This window comes from Trachypithecus francoisi, unplaced genomic scaffold (assembly GCF_009764315.1).
Source record: "Trachypithecus francoisi isolate TF-2019V2 unplaced genomic scaffold, Tfra_2.0 Contig01461, whole genome shotgun sequence".
In the NCBI taxonomy this organism is placed as follows: domain Eukaryota; kingdom Metazoa; phylum Chordata; class Mammalia; order Primates; family Cercopithecidae; genus Trachypithecus; species Trachypithecus francoisi.
The window spans coordinates 12,720,168-12,744,949 of NW_022681433.1; the positions used below are offsets into that span (position 1 = coordinate 12,720,168).

Sequence of the window (24,782 nt, forward strand, 5' to 3'; positions counted from 1 at the left end):
CCATTCCTACAGCAATCACTGGTAGGGAAAAAGAATTACTATGGTTGGTTTAGATGAGATTCTAAACCCTGTGTACATGTAACAATCATGTGGGGTTTCTAAAAATTACTGATTTCCTGAGCCCCATCCCTGAGATTCTAATTCAAATGCCCCTAGCATTGGCATTTACTTTTAAATTCCCTCGGTACTTTTTAATGCACAATTGAGGTTAAAAATGCTAGATCTGTCTGCTAGGAAACGTACTAGAGAAGCAACTCATGATATGCCCCCTAAAATTCTCCTGGTTCTGAGAACAGCACCCACTCTCAAGAGGTGGGACACCAGCCTGCATATTTATATAGAACGGCTCTGCCCTACAATAACCTACCCAGTGGTAGTTCCTAAGTCAGACCACTCAGATTCTCTCTCCCAAGAAGATGATCATCCAAGGTAATCAAACAGTGTTCTACTTCCTTATGATGTACATATTTCTACATTGTAGATGAGTATAATACAAACAAGCTATACCAATTACTTACCTAATGTGCATCTAAGCTGGGGTTGAAGCCTAATAAAAATTTCATCTCTAACTTCATTCAGACAGGTCTCTATCTCTGCAAATATTTCTGAGGTAAGTTTTTTACAATCTCCATCTAAGAAAATACAAAGAACATTATCAATTCCTCATCGATGTATATCTTGCCACAGAAAACTGAGACATTCCCAAGAATGAAAGCTGAGTCAGTAAGTTCTGCAAACAGAGACAAAAAGCAAAACACAAAATTTCCTTAATTCTTTCTCTGTAGTATACCATATATTCCCTTAATGTATGTTATCAGCACAATATCATTAGCACTTACCGAATGGGTAAAATCTCAGGGAAAGCCTTTCTCACCCATATAATCACAGGTCTAGCAAAATAACCTTTCAGATACTATGTTTATATCTAAAACAGCTAAAGAAGTTACCTCCTTATGTAAAGTATAAGCAATTACTTATACTACAAATGATTTATTCATTTATTCCACTCTGCGTAACTTTTATTGAACTTAGCCAGGTCATGGGAAGAGATAACTTTATAAGGAGTCTTAATAAAGTTACAATTATTTCCCAAACTAATACCTTGTATAGTTCCCTTCTATGTCATTTTTGAGGGGTCTGAAGGAGTCTTCAGTGGCAACATAGTGTTTATTTGGTTCCACATCCTGCTTTGTCTACACAAATTTGCTTCATTAAAAACTCTGACCAGCCTGGGCAACAGAGTGACACCCCTATCTCTTAAAAAGAAAGCTGGGTATGGTGGTACACACCTGTAGTCCCAGCTACTCAGGAGGCTGAGGTAGGAGGATCGCTTGAGCCCAGGAGGGTTAGGGTTCTACAGGGTGCAGTGAGCCGTGATCTTACTACTGTGCTCCAGCCTGGGCAAGTGAGACACTCAAAACAAAAACAAAAACAAAAACAGAACAACAACAAAAAAATGGCTAGTTATTATACAGTGACTGAAACATAGCACTTGTGTGTGTGTGTGTGTGTGTGTGTGTGTGTGTGTTTGTAGACAGGGTCTTGCTATGTTGCCTGGGCTGATCATGAACTCCTGGGCTCAAGCAATCTTGCAGCCTCAACCTTCGGAGTAGCTGGGCGTTATAGGCGCATGCCACTATACTCAGCCAAAACACTGCTTTATTAATCATTCTCCTATTGCCAAACATTTTAGTTATTTCTTTTTTCACTATTATAAATACTATCGTGATAAATACCTTTGGGCACATATCTATGTTTTGGATCACTTCTTTATGGTAATAGTTATTATCTTCAAAATGGAATTACTGTGACAAGAAACTATCCAAGATTAGTAAGAAAATGATTTTGAATAAAAGACTCCACATGCATCTGACTCTACTTACTCTTAAGCTACAAACAGATCTTTTCACTCACATCTCTTATAAATAATTCATACAGCCTGATCACACTCTGCTTATATGTTTCCCTAATGAAAATATCTGGATTCTCCTGTAATATGAAATAAGCATTAACCAGAATTTTTGTTATTTGACCACGCCAAAAAACACTTACATTGCAAAGTAATGCAGCTCAAACATATAAACAACCAGATTATAAAAACTAAATTTATTCTGTAAAAAATTAGTAACAGATTAAAAACATAAAATGAAAGTTAATTCCAATATTGAACTGCTGCTCTTCTGGAACAAACAACTGAACTGTCACCTACTTAACACTGGGGTTCCCGTAATTAGAGAAAGCAGAAATAGAAGAAAAGTCAAGGCAAAAATGCTTGTGAGAAACTGAATTTTAAAAATTGCAAAAAACTGTAGATGACTGACACATACAAAAAGGTTCAAAGAAAACCCGGGCGAGATGGCGGGCGCCTGTAGTCCCAGCTACTCGGGAGGCTGAGGCAGGAGAATGGCGTAAACCCGGGAGGCGGAGCTTGCAGTGAGCCGAGATCGCGCCACTGCACTCCAGCCTGGGTGACAGAGCGAGACTCCATCTCAAAAAAAAAAAAAGAAACAAAGTATTTCTTACCAAAACCATAACGTCTTGAATGTTCTAACCAAAGGTAGTTAGAAAGCACTGAGGTATTTTTTTCTACATAATGAAAATGGAATTATATATCAGTACAACCATTCTGGAAAACTGTATTTAGCAAGACCTTTAATATTCGTATTTTAATATCTCTCCTAGGATACTAGTCAGTAATGAATTTGAAAGATATATGGATATTTGTCCCGGTGTTAATTTATAACAGCAAAAACTAGTAACAGCCTGAATGGTTAATAACAGGGAAACAATGTACAAGATCCATATAAAAGATTGTAAGACCAACTCAAAATTTTTAGCACATTAATGAGTAAGAAAATACCTACAATGTCAAGCAAAGAAAGCTTGGTATGATGTCACATCTGTCCCCAAAATATATATGGCCAAGTAAGATCAGAAAAAATGTTATCAAGACACTTCAAGAAGTTGAATGAAAGTAAGGATTCTTGCCCTACAAGGTAGCCGTAATAATTTTAAAAGTATGAGTGCTGGGTTAGACAAAGTAACCAAGAGGATAAAATTGAGTGTTAAGGAACAGCTGCACACATACATGAAATGTTGATACATGCCAGAGGTGGCATGGCAGATCACGTGAGAAAATAAAGTGGAGCTACAAAAACTGGCTATGCAAATGGAAAAAAAATGGATCATATCACACATCAATATGAATTCCAACTGAAAGAGGAATTTCAATGTCAAAAGCAAAACTTTATAACTTTTCAGTGAAAATATAGGTGAATGATTTTCTGACCTTGGGAATAGCAATAATTTCTTTAAAAAGCCATAAACATTACTAGCTCCAAATGGAAAAACAAAGACTTCCCTATAAATCAAGATAGCTTTGAGAAAGTAAAAACACAAGCTGCAAATTGGGAGCAGATTCAGCAAAACCTCTGACGTAACTCTAGCAACAATGATACAAGAACAAACTCATACAGATCAATTAAAACATGACAATCAATAGAACAAACAGGGATAAGATACAAAAGGCATTTCACAGAAGAGGGAACAAATATGAGCAATATATACACAGAGAGCCAACAACCTTTTCAAAATGTGGAAACGGCAAATAAAGATCACAGACGATTTTATATCACTCAAAGAGCAAAAATCTCAAGTGTGAAAATAAACCAAGGAGAATATATGGATCAGGAAGAGCTCTTATATACACTGTTAATGGGAGAACTGATTGGTACAACCACTTTGGAAAACTACTGTCATTATCTTGTAAATTTGGACAAGAGAATCTGTAATTTTCCATTCCTCTGGTATACAGAAGGGAAACTCTTACACTGTGCCTCAGGAGACTTGCCCACAAATGGTCACAGCAGCAGCATTTATAATGGCAAAAAAAAAAAAAAAAAAAACCCAACTGTCCACTGACAGGTAGATGAATATACTGTTTTATTTACAAAATGGAAGTATTATATAGTAATGAAAAATCAATGAGCCACAACTACAAGCAGTCCTATAAATTTTTACAAGAAAAAAAGGTCCCGGCCGGGCGCGGTGGCTCAAGCCTGTAATCCCAGCACTTTGGGAGGCCGAGACGGGCGGATCACGAGGTCAGGAGATCGAGACCATCCTGGCTAACACGGTGAAACCCCGTCTCTACTAAAAATACAAAAAACTAGCCGGGCGAGGTGGCAGGCGCCTGTAGTCCAGCTACTTGGGAGGCTGAGGCAGGAGAATGGCGTAAACCCGGGAGGCGGAGTTTGCAGTGAGCTGAGATCCGGCCACTGCACTCCAGTCCGGGCGACAAAGCGAGACTCCGCCTCAAAAAAAAAAAAAAAAAAAAAAAAAAAAAAAAAAAAAAGAAAAAAAGGTCCCAGAAGACCTACTGTACAACCCCCTTGTTTAAAGTTCAAAACAAACTAAATTAGGCAATACAAAGTGGCCCCTCTTCGTCCGTGGTTTTGCTTCCTATGATTTCAGTTACCTGAAGTCAACCATGGTCTGAAAATATTAAATGGAAAATTCCAGAAACAATTTATAAGCTTTAAATTTCAAGCCATTCTGAGTAGCATCATGAACTATCTTGCTGTCCTGCTGTCTTCCATTGGCAACGTGAATCTTCCCTTCGTCCAGTGTATCCAAGCTGTCTACACTCCCTGCCTGTGGTTCACTTAGTAACCATCTGGGTGATGCGATCTATTGCCATGGTGTTGCAGTGCTCATGTTCAAGGAACCCTTATTTGACTTAATAATGGCCCCAAAGCACAAGCATAGTGATACTGGCAATTCAGATACGCCAAAGAGAAGCTGTAAAATGCTTCTTTTAAGTGAAAAGGTCAAAGTTCTCAACTTAAAGAAAAAAATCATATGCTGAGGTTGCTGAGATCTAAGAACAAATCTCTTATCCTTGAAACTGTGAAGAAGGAAAAAGAAATTGGTGCTAATTTTGCTGTTGCATCTCACCTGCTAAACTTATGGCCACAGTGCCTGATAAGTGTTAAGATGGAAAAAGCATTCAATTGTGGGTGGAAGACACAATAAGAAACAAGTGTTCCAGGCTGGGTGCGGTGGCTCAAGCCTGTAATCCCAGCACTTTGGGAGGCCGAGACGGGCGGATCACGAGGTCAGGAGATCGAGACCATCCTGGCTAACACGGTGAAACCGCGTCTCTACTAAAAAAATACAAAAAACTAGCCGGGCGAGGTGGCGGGCGCCTGTAGTCCCAGCTACTCCGGAGGCTGAGGCAGGAGAATGGCGTAAACCGGGAGGCGGAGCTTGCAGTGAGCTGAGATCCGGCCACTGCACTCCAGTCCGGGCGACAAAGCGAGACTCCGCCTCAAAAAAAAAAAAAAAAAAAAAAAAAAAAAAAAAAAAAAAGAAAAAAAGGTCCCAGAAGACCTACTGTACAACCCCCTTGTTTAAAGTTCAAAACAAACTAAATTAGGCAATACAAAGTGGCCCCTCTTCGTCCGTGGTTTTGCTTCCTATGATTTCAGTTACCTGAAGTCAACCATGGTCTGAAAATATTAAATGGAAAATTCCAGAAACAATTTATAAGCTTTAAATTTCAAGCCATTCTGAGTAGCATCATGAACTATCTTGCTGTCCTGCTGTCTTCCATTGGCAACGTGAATCTTCCCTCGTCCAGTGTATCCAAGCTGTCTACACTCCCTGCCTGTGGTTCACTTAGTAACCATCTGGGTGATGCGATCTATTGCCATGGTGTTGCAGTGCTCATGTTCAAGGAACCCTTATTTGACTTAATAATGGCCCCAAAGCACAAGCATAGTGATACTGGCAATTCAGATACGCCAAAGAGAAGCTGTAAAATGCTTCTTTTAAGTGAAAAGGTCAAAGTTCTCAACTTAAAGAAAAAAATCATATGCTGAGGTTGCTGAGATCTAAGAACAAATCTCTTATCCTTGAAACTGTGAAGAAGGAAAAAGAAATTGGTGCTAATTTTGCTGTTGCATCTCACCTGCTAAACTTATGGCCACAGTGCCTGATAAGTGTTAAGATGGAAAAAGCATTCAATTTGTGGGTGGAAGACACAATAAGAAACAAGTGTTCCAGGCTGGGTGCGGTGGCTCAAGCCTGTAATCCCAGCACTTTGGGAGGCCGAGACGGGCGGATCACGAGGTCAGGAGATCGAGACCATCCTGGCTAACACGGTGAAACCGCGTCTCTACTAAAAAAATACAAAAAACTAGCCGGGCGAGGTGGCGGGCGCCTGTAGTCCCAGCTACTCCGGAGGCTGAGGCAGGAGAATGGCGTAAACCCGGGAGGCGGAGTTTGCAGTGAGCTGAGATCTGGCCACTGCACTCCAGCCTGGGCGGCAGAGGGAGACTCCGTCTTAAAAAAAAAAAAAAAAGAAACAAGTGTTCCAATTGACAGCAACATGTTGAGCCACATTTACTTTACTTTTTTTTTTTTTTTTGAGACAGAGTCTCACTCTATCACCCAGGCAGGCTGGAGTGCAGTGGTGTGATCCCAGGTTCAAGTGATTGTTCAACCTCTGCCTCCTGGGTTCAAGCAATTCTCCTGCCTCCGCCTCCCAGAGTAGCTGGACTACAGGCGTGTGCTACCACGCCTAGTCAATTTTTATATTTTTTAGTAGAGATGGGGTTTCACCATGTTGGCCAGGCTGGTCTTGAACTCTTGACCTCAGGAGATCTGCCCGCTTCAGCTTACTAAAGTGCTGGGATTACAGATGAGCCACTGCACCTGGCCCACATTTAATTTATTCTTAATTAAACTTGATCATAATTATGTAGGTATAGGGAAAAACGTTATATATACAGGGTTCAGTACTATCTGTCCCCCATTATCTGAGAGGAATACCTTCCAAGACCCCAGTGGATGCCTAAAACCTTGAATAGTAACTAAACCCTTTACACATTATGCTTTTTCCTATAACTACATACCTATGATCAAGTTTTATAATTAGGCATAGTAAGATTAACAACAACTAATAATAAAATAGAACAATTATAACAATACACTGTAATGAAAGTTACATGAATGTGGTGTCTCTCTCTCTCTCTCTCTCTCTCAAAATATATGACTGTACTATACTCATCTACTTTCAGACCTTGGGTTAAATGAAACCAAGAAAAGTACAACTGTGATAAGCGGAGACTACTGTATACTGTTTAGATATATACATGTAAGAAAAACTGAGAAAAGATGGAATGATAAAACACACTCAGATGATGATTACTTATGGGGGGAGGTAGAGAATGGGATGAGAGGAACACATAAGTAAATATAAGTTATTGGGAGTGTCTTAATTCTTCATACGTTGGGAGGTGGGTTCATAAGTATCCTATTTTACAGAGAATAAAATGAAAAACATATCCCTTAGGGTGACAAGAGATCTTAGGAGGTTGTGTGATTATGGGTGATTTTTATTCACTTCTTCATTCTGCTTTTCAGTACACTTAAAACTAACCACCATTATCCTGACAGGCTAAGTAAGATAGAAGCACAGTCTCACAGTTTTGAAAAAGACTGCCCAGGCCGGGTGTGGTGGCTCACGCCTGTAATCTCAGCACTTTGGGAGGCCAAGGCAGGCAGATCATGAGGTCAGGAGTTCAAGACCAGCCTGACCAACATAGTGAAACCGTGTCTCTACTAAAAATACAAAAATTAGCCGGGCCTGGTGGCAGGCACCTGTAGTCTCAGCTACTCCTGAGGTTGAGGCAGGAGAATTGCTTGAACCTGGGAGGCGGAGGTTGCAGTGAGCTGAGATTATGCCATTGCACTTCAGCCTAAGGAACAGTGAGACTCCATCTTAAAAAAAAAAAAAATCACAATAGCGAAGACTTGGAACCAACCCAAATGACTATCAATGATAGACTGGATAAAGAAACTATGGCACATATACACCACAGAATACTATGCAGCCATAAAAAAGGATGAGTTCATGTCCTTTGCAGGGACATGGATAAAGCTGGAAACCATCATTCTCAGCAAACTAACACAAGAACAGAAAACCAAACACCACATATTCTTACTTATAAGTGGGAGCTGTACAATGAGAACATATGGACACAGGGAGGGGAACATCACACACTGGGGCCTGCTGGGGCCTGCTGGGGAGTGGAGGGGTTGGGGAGAGATAGCATTAGGAGAAACACCTAATGTAGGTGACATAGCATTAGGAGAAACACCTAATGTAGGTGACAGGTTGATGGGTTCAACAAACCACGACACATGCATACCTATGTGACAAAACTGCACGTTCTGCACATGTACCCCAGAACTTAAAAAAAAAAAAAGACTGACTTTAGGGCTGTCAGGATAATGTAACTGGTATTATCTCAAGCTTCGTGATACTGTTCCTGGGCTGCTTGCTCCCAGGCCTCCAGAAAACAGAAGCAATGGACGGTATCTTTCCTACATGCTGGGAGACAAAACTCAACATTAATGTTTTTAAGGAGTAAAGACAAATAGGCTGGAATGGTGGCTCATGCCTGTAATCCCAGTACTTTGGGAGGCCAAGGCAGGAAGGGTGCTTGAGCCCAGGAAATCGAGTCCAGCCCGGGCAAGATAGTGAGGCCCCCATCTCACTATCTTAGCTGGGTATGGTGGTGCACGAATGTAGTTCCAGCTACTTGGGAGGCTGAGGTAGGAGGCTCATTTGAGCAGGGGAAGTCAAGGCTGCAAGGAGACGTGATCACACCACTGCACTCCAGCCTGGGTGCCAGAGTAAGACCCTGCCTCCAAATAAATAAATAAGTAAATAAAAATATTAGTACCAACCTTTAATGCCACTCAACTGATTGGTATACAGAAGTGTATTTGCTTGATTATATTTTGTAAATAACCGCCAGAATATAGATTCCTCCTTTGAGCACAGTCCAGTCACGGTGTTCTTTAACTCTTCCAAGTGCACCAAAGCTGACAGGATACAGTCTAACCAACAGAGAGCATGAGCATTTTTCCACTGGACACATAAAGTCTGGGGAAATGATGTACATTTGCTCTCCAATGGCATTTCCGGTTTAGATGGACATCCTTCATTTTGAGGGGAAGGTCCGTCAGTTCCAGAGACATCAACTGTAGCAGGATCTTTTGTAGTAGCCATGTCAACAGTATCAGCTTCCAAAATCTCATTTCGCTCCAAGGAATCAGCTGTCCTAATTGGATTCTGTTGACCACTACTATCAGGTAAGTTTGATGAGCTTTCATCATATACTTCTCCATTATGCTTGCTGTTCAAAATTTGTTCACCATCAATAACAATATGATTTCTAGTCTTTTTGGAATTTGCTAAAAGAAATGAATCTTTATAGCTGCTTTCCAGACTTTTCCTTTTCTGAGGCTTATGTGGAGTGTGACATTCTTCTGAATCAGGAGAAATTAGGTTATTAAGTGATTTAGAGCCCAAAGGATAGATGCACTGGAAAATAAAAATGATAAAAAAGACAAAAATTCAAATAACTTCGTTTTATAGTTTTCATATCATGAAAAACATGTATAGAATTTTAGCATTAATTTGATGACAGGTTATATTTATACACATAAATTTGAAAAAATTAGAGACAAACTACTTAATCAAAAATTTGGCCTCCAAAAGAATTTTTCAGTTTAATTTGAACAATCAAGGGTTTAATCTGAGTTACGCAAGGGTAAGCTAATAAGGAAAACATATTTTTGCTTTAATAAAAATCTAATGTTAAGTGAATTTAAAATTTTCAACAATGTAAAGAAACACTCTACAATGAATATTACTCTTTTGGGACAGACACTACATTATACTACACATTTTAAAAGTATTTTCAAATTAAAAGTGCATGGAGTGATTTCTATGTTTCCTGTATGTTGAAACTGAATATGCATCTCAGAGCACTGCTGTTTTACATCTTTATTGGGTTTAGAGTTCAACTGGCTGAATTTTAATGACTTCATCAAATCTTACTGTGCATTAGTACAATTTCAGTCAAATAACAAAAATGTAAACATATCACTAAAAGAATCAACGGATCTTTCCTAAGTTTAAAAACTACCAGAATATTTTCAATAAAAGATCTGCTTTTAAAATATGCCTTATTTTTCAGGTGGGCATGGCAGTACACTCCTGTATTCCCAGCTACTTGGGAGGCTGAGGTGGAAGGACTGCTTAAGCCCAGGAGTTGGAGGCTGCAATGAGCTATGATTACCCCACTCTCTTGCTCCAGCCTGGGCAATAGAGCAAGACCCTGTCTCTAAAATAGTAATAATAATAATAAATTAATGCCTCATTTTACACAAGTATGGTAGACTACTATCTTGATGGCCCTCCTAAGAACTAGAGAACTACACCTCCTGGTAATTCATGTCCTCCTGCAGCCAGTCCCTGCACTGTACAGAGTTGGCTTGGCCATGTGACTAGCTTTGATGGAACATTAGCACACATGATATACATAGAGGCCTGATAAGCACTGGCTCAAGAGGACAAGCCCTTCTTCTGGAACACTCCTTCTTAGTCCCAGTTATCACACTGTGAAGAGCCCAGTTGGCCTCATGGAGAGAACCTCATGGAAAATAACTGAGACCCCTGGCTGACTACTTGAGCTCAACTGCCAGCTAGTACCAACTGCCAGCCATGTGGACATTTCAGCTGTCCCAGCTGACATGGTATGATGTGAAAGAATTCCTTAGTCAACTCACATAATCATGTGAAATAAATGAAGCCACTAAAATTTTTTTTTGAGACAGGGTCTGGCTCTGTCATCCAGGCTGGAGTATAGTGGCACGATCCCAGCTCACTGCAACCTCTGGCTCCTGGGCTCAAAAGAACCTACAACCTCAGCCTCCCAAGTAGCTGGTACTACAGGCACCTGCCAAGGTATTTTCTGTAGAGACAAGGCTTCACTACATGGCCCAGGCTGCTCTCAAACTCCTGAGTTCAAGCAATCTGCATGCCTTGGCCTCCCAAAGTGCTGGAGTTCCAGATATGAGCTACCATGCCCAGCCACCATTAAAATTTTTGAGCAACTAAGTTGCAAGGTGATTCGTTTCACACCAACAGGTAACTGAAATGCACTAAATCCGCTCAGATAGCATCTGCTACCAATTGAACATTACTCTCATAATACTGCACTTACTATGAAATTCTTTAGTATCAATGGACAAGTTCTAGATTCTTCTGACCTTCCAACTAGCTGCAGTCACCATCAACTAACAACCTGTCAACATGCTTTGAGATTACTTCCTAAGTCCTACCATATGTCAGAAAACTGAGAATCCTTTAAAAACAGCACATATGTATTCAAAGCATCATAAAAAGGTACATATACAAAAAACCCTCTAAAGCAGAATCTCGAAGAGATACCTGCACACCCACATTCACTGCAGCATTACTCCCAATACCCAAAAAGTGAAAGCAACTCAAACATCTGCAGATAAGTGAATGGATAAAGAAAATGTGGCATATACATACAGTGGAATATTATTCAACCTTAAAAATAAGGAACTCCTCCTGTCCTTTGCAGGGACATGGACGAAGCTGGAAACCATCATTCTCAGCAAACTAACACAGGAACAGAAAACCAAACACCGCATGTTCTCACTCATAAGTGGGAAGTGAACAATGAGAACACATGGATACAGAGAGGGGAACATCACACATCAGCGCCTATCTTGGGGTAGGGAGGTAGCGGGGTAGGGGAGGGACAGCATTAGGAGAAATACCTAATGTAGATGACAGGCTGAGGGGTGCAGCAAACCACCATGGCATGTGTATACCTATGTAACAAACCTGCATGTTCTGCACATGTATCCCGGAACTTAAAGTATAATAAACAAACAGAAATACACTGGAGATTAAGCCTTAAAAAAAAAACAAACAAACAAACAAAAAGTAAGGAACTCCTATCACATGCTACAACATAGACGAATCTTGAGGACATTATGTCAAGCGAAATAAGCCAGTCACAAAAAAAGGCAAATACTGCATGATTCCATTTATATGAGGTACTGAGTCAGATTCATAGAAACAAGAAACTAGAGGCCGGGTACAGTCGCTCAAGCCTGTAATCCCAGCACTTTGGGAGGCTGAGGCAAGAACACCTGAGGTCAGGAGTTCGAGACCAGCTGGCCAACATGGTGAAACCCTGTCTCTACTAAAAATACAAAAAAAAAAAAATTAGCCAGGCATGGTGGCATGCCCCTGTAGTCCCAGCTACTCAGGAGGCTGAGGGAGGAGAACTGCTTGAACCTGCAGGCAGAGGTCGCAGTGAGCCGAGATTGCACCACTGCACTCCAGCCTGGGCGACAGAGCAAGACTCGAGACTCCGTCTCAAAAGAAAAAAAAGAAACAGACACTAGAATGGTTGCCAGAAGCTGGGGGAGAGGAAAATGGGAAGTAGTTGTTTAATGGGTACAGAGTTTCAGTTTTGCAGGATGAAAAAAAGTTCCAGAGATCTGCTGCACAAGTGAATATACCTAATACTCCTGAACTCTATACTTAAAAATGGTTAAGATAATTTTTTTTACAATTTAAAAATCAAAACAAATTTTTTTAAGAGAAAAAAAATCCTGAGCTGAAAACACTTTGTGAATCTCAAGCTGTCAAGATCATGGTATATGCATCCTACTTACACCTCTACTTTATTCAAAACAGTAATAAACCTTTGGTTCCAAAGGAATGTATATTAAAAAAAAAAAAAAAGAACAAAACAGTAATAAACCGTAAGAGGCCCCAGAACTGCAAAACTTAGTGATTTCCACCCACACTCTTTGCAAGTGTCTTCACTGACTTTTCTTTATATAATCTGTGCTCCCACCATAGGCCAATCTGGAATATAATTTGTCCCTGCCCTGATTTTTCCCTTATAAATTAATGATTTCAGATTTTTATCTTTATTTTTTCTTTTTATACAATTTTGTTGCCTCTTTCCACATGTTCTAAAGATTTGTATTTCTTTATACCTGACTTGTTTCTATTTACAGTGAACAGGTATCATTTTTATAACTAGAATAAAGCTTTTAAGCTGTCTTCAAAAAAGTCATAAAAATATACACAAAGCATTAGTATTTCAGCCCAGCACAACCATCTAGTATCATTTAAAATCCAATGCTGAAAAATACCTAATCCTGTCTCTTTCACTGAGTTTTGGAGTAGCTTAAGCAAATTCCTGTACCTATTCTTGTGAAATAGGAGAAAGGAAAACATATCATTCTTCTTATACAAGTAATTATCAACAAGGTATGGCCAAAGACAAATTATAATAATAATGTATTCATTTTACAAATGGAGAAAACAAAAAAATGTTTTCTTTGATTACTTAACCTTAATGACTTAAAAACGTTATTATAAATTTCATGGGTTTTTTAAAAAGACTAATAAAATGTTCCAAAGTAAACGCTGAATGATAGACTACTCCACGAAAAAAAAAAAAAAGTTAAAACTTCCTACTGTTTAAAAACACTTGAAAGTTTCAATCTGGTATAATTTTGGACCAGGCTTGAATATTAGTGTTTTTCACAAATCAAGGAACATTTTAATGTAAAGACCTGATTAAAAGGGGTTTTCCAAATGGTTCTTTGCAATTTATAGCACGGTAAACTCCGAATTTTATAACAGAACTCTTTGGAAATAATTTGATTCAGAGGACTTATACAGGGATCAGCAGAGTTTACTGATAAAAGGCTAGATGATAAATATTTAGATTTTATGAGCCGCATAGTCTGTGACAACTACCCAACTCTGTTGTATGCAAAAGAAGCCATGAACAATACATAAATGATTGAGCATGGCTATGTTCCGGTAAAACTTTATTTATGAACATTGAAATATGAATTTCATTTAATTTTCACTTATGATGAAAGGGTATTCCTTTTTGTTGTTGTTGTTCGAGACAGTCTCCTCTGTCACCCAGGCTGGAGTGCAGTGGCTCAAATCTTGGCTCACTGTAACCTCTGCCCCTGGCTTCAAGCGATTCTCCTGCCTCAGCTTCCCAAGTAGCTGGGATTACAGGCACATGCCACCATACCTGGCCATTTTGGATTTTTAGAAGAGACGGGGTTTCACCATGTTGGCCAGGCTGGTCTCAAATTCCCGACCTCAAGAGAATCCACCCGCCTCAGCCTCCCAAAGTGCTGGGATTGCAGGTGTGCGCCACCGCACCCGGCCCTTCTTTTGATTTTTTCTGGCATTTTTTCTTTTGATACTTTCCTAACCATTGAAAAAACATAAAAATCATTCCTTGCTTGTGCATCATACAAAATGTTTGCTCACCCCTGGTGTAAAGCAATCTACTTCATAAAGTACACTGGGCTCTCATTGCTGACTAGAAATTAAAAAAAAATAATAAATTACTCACGTTCCTTTTAATATTTCCAAAGTATATACTTAAAATTCTTGATGATGTATTTTTTGCCTCACCACTTAAAAAAGAATGCTTCCAAAACCAAAAGTCCAGGCCAGGCGTGGTGGCTCACACCTGTAACCCCAGCATTTTGGGAGGCTGAGGCGGGTGGATCACCTGAGGTCAGGAGATCAAGATCATCCTGGCCATAGTGAAACCCCATCTCTACTAAAAATACAAAAATTAGCTGGGCATGGTCGCGCACGCCTGTAATCTCAGCTACTCAGGAGGTTGAGGCAGAAGAATCTCTTGAACCATGGAGTTGGAGGTTGCGGTGAGCCAAGATCGTGCCACTGCACCCCAGCCTGGTGACAGAGCAAGACTCCGTCTCTCAAAACAAAACAAAACAAAAAAACAAACAAAACTAAAAATCCATGTAGTGCATCTAACTTTAACAGCCAAAAACCTTCCTCCTGAGGACTAGGACTTCTCTATTCTTACGGTTCTGATCTTCCCCCCAAAACCTTGCTCTTCCAGGTCTTCCCAGTTCAGTAATTAGCGATTCCATTCTTCTAATTTTTTAAGCCAAAAATCTTGGAACCATCCTTGATTCCTCTTTCCAACCCCATATTCCAATCTTTCAGCAAATCCTGTTGGCTTTACCTTCAAAGTATAAATAAACTCCAACCATGCCTCAACACCTCTGCCACCACCCTCTACCCCAGAATACTGCAACTGCCTTTGACTAGTCCAAAGGGAAAAAAGCTTTTTTTCCTTTCTACTTATCAATCTAAATAAAAAGAAAGAGAGAGGAGCTTTTAAAAAGAAAGTGACATTTATTCAGGAATAAAGTATTCCAATGGGAATACACATGCCATAGTAAACTGTGTTCAGGGAGGTAAGGGAAGACAAAAGGTTTTAAAAGGAAAATGAGGAGGATCACATACTTGTTTTGAGATAATTACCCTTGGCTACAAGGATCAATAACAAGGATGACACCAGTCCACGGGTGGACCAGGCAGTTGTTGGGCAGATGTTCTTGCAGAAGTATCTTCTGTGTAAGTGATGACGGTCTTTGTGCAAGGCTGTGGTTTTTGCAGTCTTTTGGGATATTTTGGCATTTATGCATGAAAGGTCTCTCTTCATAGCCTTTCCTGACTCTATTTGTCTTTTTTTTTTTTTTTTTAAATAGAGACAGGGTCTCACACTCTGTCATCCCGGCTGGAATGCAGTGACACAATCAAAGCTCACTGCAGCCTGGACCTCCTGGGTATGGGACTGTGCACCTGTAGTCCCCCTCCCAAGTAGCTGGGACTACAGACGCACACCACCATGCCCAGCTAATTTTTTTTAGAGACAAGGCCACACTATGTTGCATAGGCTGGTCTCCATTTCCTAGGATCAAGCAATCCTCCTGCCTGCCTCAGTCTCCCAAAGTGTTGGGATTACAGTTGTCAGCCACTTGCCTGACCAGGCAGGAATTTTTTTTTTTTTTTTGAACCCAAATGACTCCATGTGGATTCTGACAATTTTCATATATTCTATCCTCCCAGCACACTTTTGTGACCAGAGGTGTGAGGGCTTTTTCCCCACACCAAGCAATTCTCCAGAGGACACCAAATGGGTATCCTATAATCCAATTCCATTTTGATGTTATCTACCTAGAGACCATGTCAGATCCTACAGGTTGAGGGCTCAGTTCCATGACTCCCTCCACTTCAGATGTCAATCCCACATCCAGAACACCAGTATATCTGACTGACTGGCTACAAAGGTTCCCACTCCCGCTTCTTGGGCATAACTAGTTTGCAAGGACGGCTCACAGAACTCAAACAAACACTTACGTTTATTGGTTTACCCTAAAGGATATAGATGAAGAAATGAGTAGAACAAGGTATGGGGCAGAAGAGGTATGAAGCTTCCCCCTTCCTCTAGGCATACCACCTCCCACATGGCACCGGCCCCTCCAGCAACCCAGACACTCATGGAATCCAAATCTTGGTATTTTTATACAGCTTAATCTCTAGCCCCTCCACTCCTCTCCTGGAGGTCTGTGGGTGGGGCTAAAAGTTCTCACTCATTAATTCTCTAACCATGTGGGCTTTCCAGCTACTTGCCCCATCTGAGGCTATCCACGGCTCCAACCTAAGTCACCACATCAGTATGAACCCCATTGTTAGCAAACAGGCTCATTATGAATAACAGGACACTCTTGTCACTGGGGAAATTCCAAGAGTTTTAGCTCTGTGACAGAAACCAGAGGCAAGGACCAAATATAATTCATATTATACTATAACTAATCTCCCTGCTTTAGGTCTTGCCCATTACATGTATTTTCAACAGTGCAGCCACAGTAATGCTTTTAACACTGAAGTCAACTTATGTCACTCCTCTGTCAACATCTCTGCCATGGTTCCTGGTTCCACCCATAGTAAAAGCCAGAAAGCTTACAATGGCCTGTAAGACCCTACTTGGTCCAGCTCCCCCATTATTTTTCTGATCCACCTTCTATCGCCCTGCTGGTTTCATTGCAGTAGCACGAATATCACAGGCAGCCTCCATTCTCTCAGGGCCTCCCTGGAACCTGCTTCCCCTGCCTAGCAAGCTCACTGCTCTTCACCTCTTTCAGGCTTTTGCTCCAATTTCACTTTCTCATTGAAGCATTACCCTCACCAACTTAATTAAAATTGCAAACTCCCCCTACTTTGGCATTCCAGTACCTACTGCCTTATTTTTCTCCACAGCACTTTTTATCACATGACACAGAAACACATACTTGTTTATTGTCTTTCCCACTCTACGACATAACCTCCTTAAGGGCAAGACATTTTTGTTTTATTATTGTATCCTACCATTGTATCTGGAACAACGCCAAACAGTAACACTCATAAAAAAATTATTGAATATATGCATAAAGAAATTTATATTTGTAGACATGCCTGGGATTACTTTACTTCAAATTATACCCAGCATAAGTATCTATTAACAACCACGTGATTAAGTCTAGTATTTTCCAAACCTGGCTGGCTGATGATCAGACTCATCCTCAAATGTTACAAAACCACAGAATTCTGGGCCAACTCTACTGAATCAGCATCTGGGGTGGATACTCAGAAATTTATTAAAAGCACTCTAGGTAATTCTGATGAACTGTTAATTTTTTGCTGGAATAAACAGATCCAAAATTAAAAGTCTGTATTCCAACCACAGCTCTGCCACTGTATCAGGATCTTATGTTCCTAAACCCTCTGAAATCCATCTATTTTCTTATTCATGAAATAGGAATACAAATCCTGCAAAGTTCTGAAAATTAAATGTGTATGAGACAATCTCATAAACTGTCAAATACAATAAAATGTGGAGTATTATAGAATTTAATGAGCTGCTATATAAAAGCTGTACCAGTGGGTACAAATTACTGTAATTTTAAAAGCTATTTAGAGCTTCTAAAAGGGTCTTTTAGAATTTACAAGATTCTATGCTCTATTTGGTTCAGAGTATACATATTGGTTTTAGACTAACCATTTTCCAAAACAATCTTCCACGTACATTAGAGATTCACAACTTTTCCCATCAGTTGCAAAGATAAACCAAAGAGATGCGAGAGTAACTACTATATGCTAATAGCTAACAAGGACCTCCAAAAGGTTAAAAAAAAGAACGTGAAATGTATTTTCTCCTCTCTCAAGTCAAACGGCAATAAAAACAAAGATCTTTATGCAACCAGGGAAAGGTAGGTGGAAAAATAACATTGTATACCAGACAGACTTAGAAACTGAGATTACATATTAAAAATCCAGCCTAAAAAACAAAAAATGAGTAAACTTTTAAAAAAAGAAAGATCTTATATATACTATATAAGATTAATACTTTACCTGCAGATCCTCACACAAAAAGATAGATTCTTGAAAACTAATTCGGTAAGTCTTTAAGGCTTTTAACTTTCCCTTCTCTCTACAAGCAGGGCAATACCCATCTGATGGAACTTTAGCTGAATCATAATTCTAAAAGAGAAATAAAGCAAATTAAAATATAGACATTCCTAGAATATATCAAAATATTAAAAGTTAGACGGAAAGGTAACCAGAAAAAATTATAATTTTCTATTACAAGTATCCTGGCAAGATATTTTCAATATGGCAAATAAAAGAAATGCATATAAGCCTTTAAATACAGCTATTATTCCAAAAAGAATTATGTTATGGTTTTAAATATTAAATGTTAAATGTTAAGAATAGCATCAATTTTATTTGCAAGAAAAAAAGTAACATCAACTACCAGGGAGAATTTATGTACCATATTTTCAAAGAACAGTAAATCATAAGGTCTATGTTTTATTTCCACTTTCATGTATCAATAAAACACGAGAGGTAAACACATTAAAACAGTCTTTCGCCATTACTGTAAGATTTCCGTGGAAGACACAATTTTTTAGAAGTTAACTGGTAACATCAAAATTGAATTTAAGTCTCAAAAATACAGAAAAAAAAAAAAAAACTTTGCACTCAGGCAAAAAATAAGTTCACTAACTTTTCCCAAATACCCCACCATGTGGAGTGAAGATATCCCTATATCAGTCCCTGGTCCAATCACTGGCAAACCATTTCCAATCTTCGGAGAATCCATCATTCCGAGTCATTGGCTAATTTATGTCACTTGAGACAAGTCAATATCACTAACGATTTTTTCAATGAACCCTGGAAAAAAAAGTCAATAAACAATTAAATAAAAATTCTATTTACTACAAAAAAGAACCATGCTATTTTACAAGACATATATATTAAGTAGATTTTGAGGGCTATATGTCCTGGAATAAATATATTCTAAAATTATAATCTTGAAGTGAAAATGATACCTACATTTACAAACTTAGCAAATTTGTGCACAGAGGGCAGTGACCAGTTTTCATAGCAGACACATTTGTGAACAAATTAAATAAAACCTGTAGTAGAGGTAGCTACTATTTAAGGCAAACTATATTGACCAGAATTTGAAAACCTAACTTCTTAGAGTCTATGTACACTTTGAAACAAATATGCCAGCATTATACAGAGAAAAACCCCAGATCCGTTGTGCCACTATCTGACAGGAACAAAAGAAACAATGAACCATCTATTCCATACATTCCTATTGTTTTCAACTACCAAGAACATTAATACTTCATCAGTTGGGAAAAATACTACAATACTACTTATTAAAAGCTGCTAACAAATTATTATTTGTAAATGATCTAATTTACACCACATTTAACTTCTTTTGTTATCAGAACAAAAATATAAACACCGTCCTAGTACAAATTACATTATGTGGCAAGCTTGTTTTGAGCTTAGTCCCATGGCGTAGAACTACATTTAATAGAGTAAAAATTATGAGAGACCGGAGCTCAGTGTAAGCAAAAAATAATTAAGAGTATTTTAATTGTGGGTTTACAATTATAGGAAAATCAAATACAGGAGACCTTTAGGGCAGAGGAGAATTACCACTTAGCAGAAATGTTGTAATATAATTCTAGGCATAAGTCTTTCCCAAATCCGAATCCATGATTCTATGACACCCATCTCCTGGGAATCGATGGCTCATAATTCACTTTAAAAGCTAATTATGCTATTCTGGTTCAGCTATATAAACTTCACAAACCTTTCAAGCCAAGGAATAACTTCAAAAATAAAACTGCTTTTTAAAGAAAGTATCAGTGAATCTTAATTTTCTATTCCTGAAGAAATAACCATAAGACAGCGTTTCTCAACTGCAGCATCACAGATAACTGACCAAATAATTGTTTATGAAGGCTGTCCTATGCATTGAGGATGTTTAGCAGCGTCACTGACCTTTACCCTCTAGATCCAACAGCCAAAAGTTTCCCGACTTGCCAAATGTCCCCCGGTAGGCAAAATCACCCCTTCTGGTGAGAACTACTGATGCTAACTTTTTTCTTTCCTTTTAGGCACAGACAACTTATTACCCTTTGGCTGGTTCTATTTATAATCTACTTACAAAAGGGAACAATGTAGGAGTCAAACTTCCATGGTTCCTGCTTTGCAGGCTTTGTACCTGCGGATGTTGGTTCCGAAACTTACTTGCAAAATTAGTTTCTTCTAAGAATTAAATGAGATAAAGCATGTAAAAAGTTTAGCACCTGACAAATTAAAGCTACTATTTGGTGCTCACGTTATACTTCATTCTGCGTAGAGAAGCAGTACACGTGTTATCACTCTGCGGTACTCTCAAATAGGAAACTAGTAGGCTATGTACCTTGAATAAACTATTTTTGATGAAAATTTCCAACTATCTGAGGGAACCTAGATAACTTTCTCAAATCAAATGATTTTCTCTTTGTCTCTCTCAATTATAAAATATAAAGAGCCTCCAAATCTGCTCTCCTGATTCCGTCACCCAACATTTCAGCGGGAAAAAGATAGGTTGGTGGTTGAAATCCTGAATATATAGAATCCCCCAAAAGAAAATTCATTTACTACCAGAGGTTTATTTGCCATATGGGGGACATAAAAAAAATACGAGGTGGGCTCCCCAGGTCTTCTTTCAAATACAATTCAATTTGACTTACATACAAAACCCCGGGGTGGGTTTTACAACTTAATTTGACCCTAAGTAGCTGCTCTTCCTCCCTTCAAAAACAATCTGCTCCTCCTTCCCATATTTCACTTAAATGTGGGCGTCTCCATCCTTCGAAACACACAGGCTAGAAAGTCTGAGTTGTTCCCTATTCCTTATTTCCCTCTTCGCACAGTAAGTCACCAAATTCTGTGGACAGTTCTGTGGAAAGGTCTCAAATCTCTACCTCTTTCCCTTCCATATCACTGTCAAAATGATGCCCCCATAAGATAAGTCTAAGCCTGTCAATGCTTAGCTTAAAATTCTCTATTTACTCCAGCCTGATTACAGCAAAGTCCGTCAAAACAGCCCAATATAACCTAAAGGTAGTACTATGACCTAAAGCTCATTGTACTGTGAAAACAACCCAGCTTTCCAGTTCTATCTTCCTCAGCTCTACTTCACCCCCAGCATCTTTCTTCTAATATCCCCTTTTCATACTTCTGTGGGCCACTTATACTCCAGAAGCCTTAATGTGAATTATTAGCCAAGCATGAACCTAGTTATATAGCACAATGAAAGTGTCAAGCTGGCCCTGGGAATCGCAGAAAGTATGCAATTAAACTTAATTCACACTCCTGTGTGCAAAATGGAGAAACCCAGGGAAACAGCTGTTCGAAGAAGGGGCCTTATACCCACCCATTTGAGCTTGCCGAGCGAGTAGGCTCCGCACGTGAACTGTCAAGAGCGAGGCCACAACCCACCTGGAAGCCGAGGAACAGGGTCGGCTTTCTGCATCCAGCCCTGTCTGGTACCAAACCCAACTATCTTGAATCAGAGACTAACAGCACCAAAGGAGGTAAGTTTCAACACCCAACCTAAGAAGCCCCAAGAGGCGCAGGGTCCATTAACCCTGCCCAACTGAACGCTCGTTAGAAAACGAAAACAAACTCTGGTTTCTCTTCAGCGTTCACCTCTCTGAGCCCAAACGGATCTGTAAGTCCAACTCTATACTTTAATCATCAGTCTTTCCCACTTGAACCTCGTCCCTGCCCAGCCCATCCTTTCAGCGCGCCGACTACCCCATAGGTCATCCCAGCTCTGTCTCTTTTCCCAATTTCGAGAGCGGAAAGAAACCCCTCCCTCTTCTCCGTTACCTGCCGCGTGCACTCCCCTTCTTGGTACCGGGTGGATCGGAACTCTTGTTCCAGCTTGATCTCCACCTTAGTTGCAACGTTCAACCCACGTTCCCCTCGGACTGCTCCTCCCCCACTCGCGTCTCCACTAGGAAGGCGGCTTCCGGCTTCAGTCCGCAGCAAAAGAGTCCTCCTTCCTGCTGCACGCAGGGCCTGAAAGAACGGATGCGTGGCGGGGAAGGTGAAGACGTGAGCACTTCCGGTCGCCCTCCGCAGAGGCGTGGCTGTCCGCCCTGTGGCTGCAGACGCAGTTGCGACTGCGGCGACGAGGAGGGGCGGGGCCGGTGGTTGTTGAGCCCGCCATGTGTGAGTGGCTGGGTTTGGGGAAGCGACGTTTCTGGAAGCTGCTGGAAAGCGCCCGAGTGGCGGAGGTGGCGCCAGCGGCCAGGGGGTGGGGCGTGATTAAAACTAGTGCGCGGCCTGCTGCGGAGGGATTACGCTGAGGAAAGAGACCGGCTTCTGCGTCGCTGTTCCGTGCGAGCGTGATCGGGAGCCGCTGGGCCCTGGGGTGACCCGCGGAGGTGGGAGAGGGAAGGGCTCCCGAAGCTGGCGGGGGTGCCATGGAGCCTCTCCGCCGGCGCGGCCTTCACAGCTGGGTCGCGCTGGGCATCCGTAGTCCGCTCTCCCAAAGCCTCGGTGGAGCCGAAGCTGCCACAGAGTGCATGTTCACAAAGGGTCATCACACACGGAGCTGCCCCTCCCTGTCTCCCTAGAGCCCATCTTCGAGGCCAGGGGCTTTTCTACCAGGATTCTGGGGTGTTTCTCCTCCTTTCCTCCCTCCCAGATCTTCTCACGGTAAGGGGAGCAGCGAAAGCACAGGGACTTTGCATTCCACGACCCGTTCTGACTAGTCAGCAGCCGTTCTGTCCCTGCTGCACTAATTCCAGCTGCCCTGCCTTGTTTTAGCTTCAGAGAAAGGGGGAGTTCTCATTTGATAAGTTTAAGCCTCTGCTTTCGTAGGAAGGTCATGTGGCTTAAGGGACATCGTGACCGCGTGTGCTATTTCTGCCTGTGCATTCTAAATCTTGGGGGCAGCATATTCCAGAAGTCCTTTTGGTCGATTGGTTATGTGTCCTAGGATAACATTTTGTAGTTTCAGACCATTTCTTTACAGACTAACCACAATTGGTATTTTGGAGTGTGGGGTTTTTTAGTCTCAAACTAAATGATTATATTCTGGAATAATGTATATTCTGGAATAATTTGGGTAGGGTGGTATGGAGGAAACAAGTCTCGTGTGGAATAAATTATTTAGTAAAAAGGATTTTAGTTTTTGGTACTTCTGAATGCAAATGGCCAAGGAATCCAGCAGAGTTTGTTGGGGTTTCTCCAGACAAAAATAGGCTGGTTAGTTTACCTTTATCTGTTGCTTTACTAGATTATTAATGTATTTGTATATTTAAGATCTAGCTAGTTAGGTTTTTCTTTTTTATGAATTGTGATTAAAATTGGAGAAAGTAGTGCTTGCTCCTGAAATAGCCAAAACTCAGAGGGTGGTTTTCTTGCTCACCACTGCTACTTCCATTTTTAGAATGGAATACACTATTTGTAAAAAACAAACTTGCTGAGTATTAACTCATAAATTGAACAATTGGTTAAGTTAAAATACAGCTAAAATGGTAAGACTGCAAAACAACATCACCAAACTGAATTATGTTTTTTAAAACATTGTTGTCTGCAAAGTTGAATTTTAGTCTTTTAGTGTGAATTTGATATTTTTTCAGAAAAATAATTAGTAACAGAAACAAAATGGAGGTGGGGCTTGAGTTGTAAAGAGAAAGGGATTTTAGTGTGTTCTGTGTTTTCGCTCTAGAGCTTTTTCCCCTTGTAAAAGGTAGTACAAGACTCACAAGAACTTTGATACAGGAGATCAGCAGAGATTGACTAGAAAACAAACCCCTTTCGTTTATATTACAGAGTAACGGTCCGAAGTTGAGAATAGTGTATACCTATCTCCTTATTCCTATATATTTGAAATGCTTTTTTCTACGTATCCTGGTCCTAGACAGAGTGCAGTACCTTCCAGTGGAATTAAAGCTCATTGCCTCCATCCGCTTGTGAGCATTGTGGGACAGAAATTTTATTGACCTATTTCCAGTTATAAACTCCTGGTTTAAAGGGAGGAAGCTTTTATTAAATTAATAACTAACGAACAGCTGCAGTAGTTCAGTGTTGTATGATTAGGATTTTCTTTTTTTTCTCCCCCTCATTTTAGCCACTCACGATGTCAGCTCTTGCGCCTTCTGCTAAGTTAGATTCCTTAACCACAGTACAAGTCTTTGGCCCAAACCTGGAATATAAAAGCTACTTGCTATGATTTATTTTTCTAGTCTCATCAAAAAGATGAGAGTCGAAGTGACTGGCTGTGCTTTCTAGAAGCACTCTATGAGTACAGTCTGTAATCCCACATCTCAGACTAACATTCAGAAAGCTCTGAAAACCAAAAGCTTTTTAAGCTTGGCAACAAAATTCATTTGGTAGCAAAATATGACCTGAACTATTGAGAAGTTGTATATAGTCTTTATCCCATGTGTTTTACTGAAACTATATTAATATGTTTGATTATGGGGTGCTGCCCTTGGCCCCTGGTATGTGGGATGTTATATATTGGTTTATATACCTTGTAACACTTAAAAATTGTATGAAATTCTTATTTCTAAAACACATCCAACCCTTGGGTTTTAGTTAAGGAATTGTAAACCTGTATTCATATTTTTGGCAACACACTTGTGCTATGCATGTGTAT

The 24,782-nt window shown here is 40.1% G+C and overlaps 1 protein-coding gene across 2 annotated transcripts in view; it reads right to left on the reverse strand.

The window, feature by feature from the left end:
• USPL1 (ubiquitin specific peptidase like 1) overlaps positions 1-23,800 on the reverse strand; it is a 45,782-nt gene extending 21,982 nt beyond the window's left edge. The window contains exons 1-5 of one of the 2 annotated variants that reach the window (XM_033236068.1): positions 21,998-23,800; positions 18,819-18,985; positions 18,164-18,292; positions 8,758-9,397; positions 519-632 (exon numbers count right to left, since the gene is read on the reverse strand). In XM_033236068.1, the coding sequence (XP_033091959.1) occupies positions 519-632; positions 8,758-9,397; positions 18,164-18,292; positions 18,819-18,917 (982 nt within the window). In that variant the 5' untranslated portion in view covers positions 18,918-18,985; positions 21,998-23,800. The remainder of the gene's footprint in view (positions 1-518; positions 633-8,757; positions 9,398-18,163; positions 18,293-18,818; positions 18,986-21,997) is intronic. The other variant, XM_033236077.1, reaches the window with a different exon arrangement.
• Between the last annotated feature and the right edge of the window lie 982 nt (positions 23,801-24,782).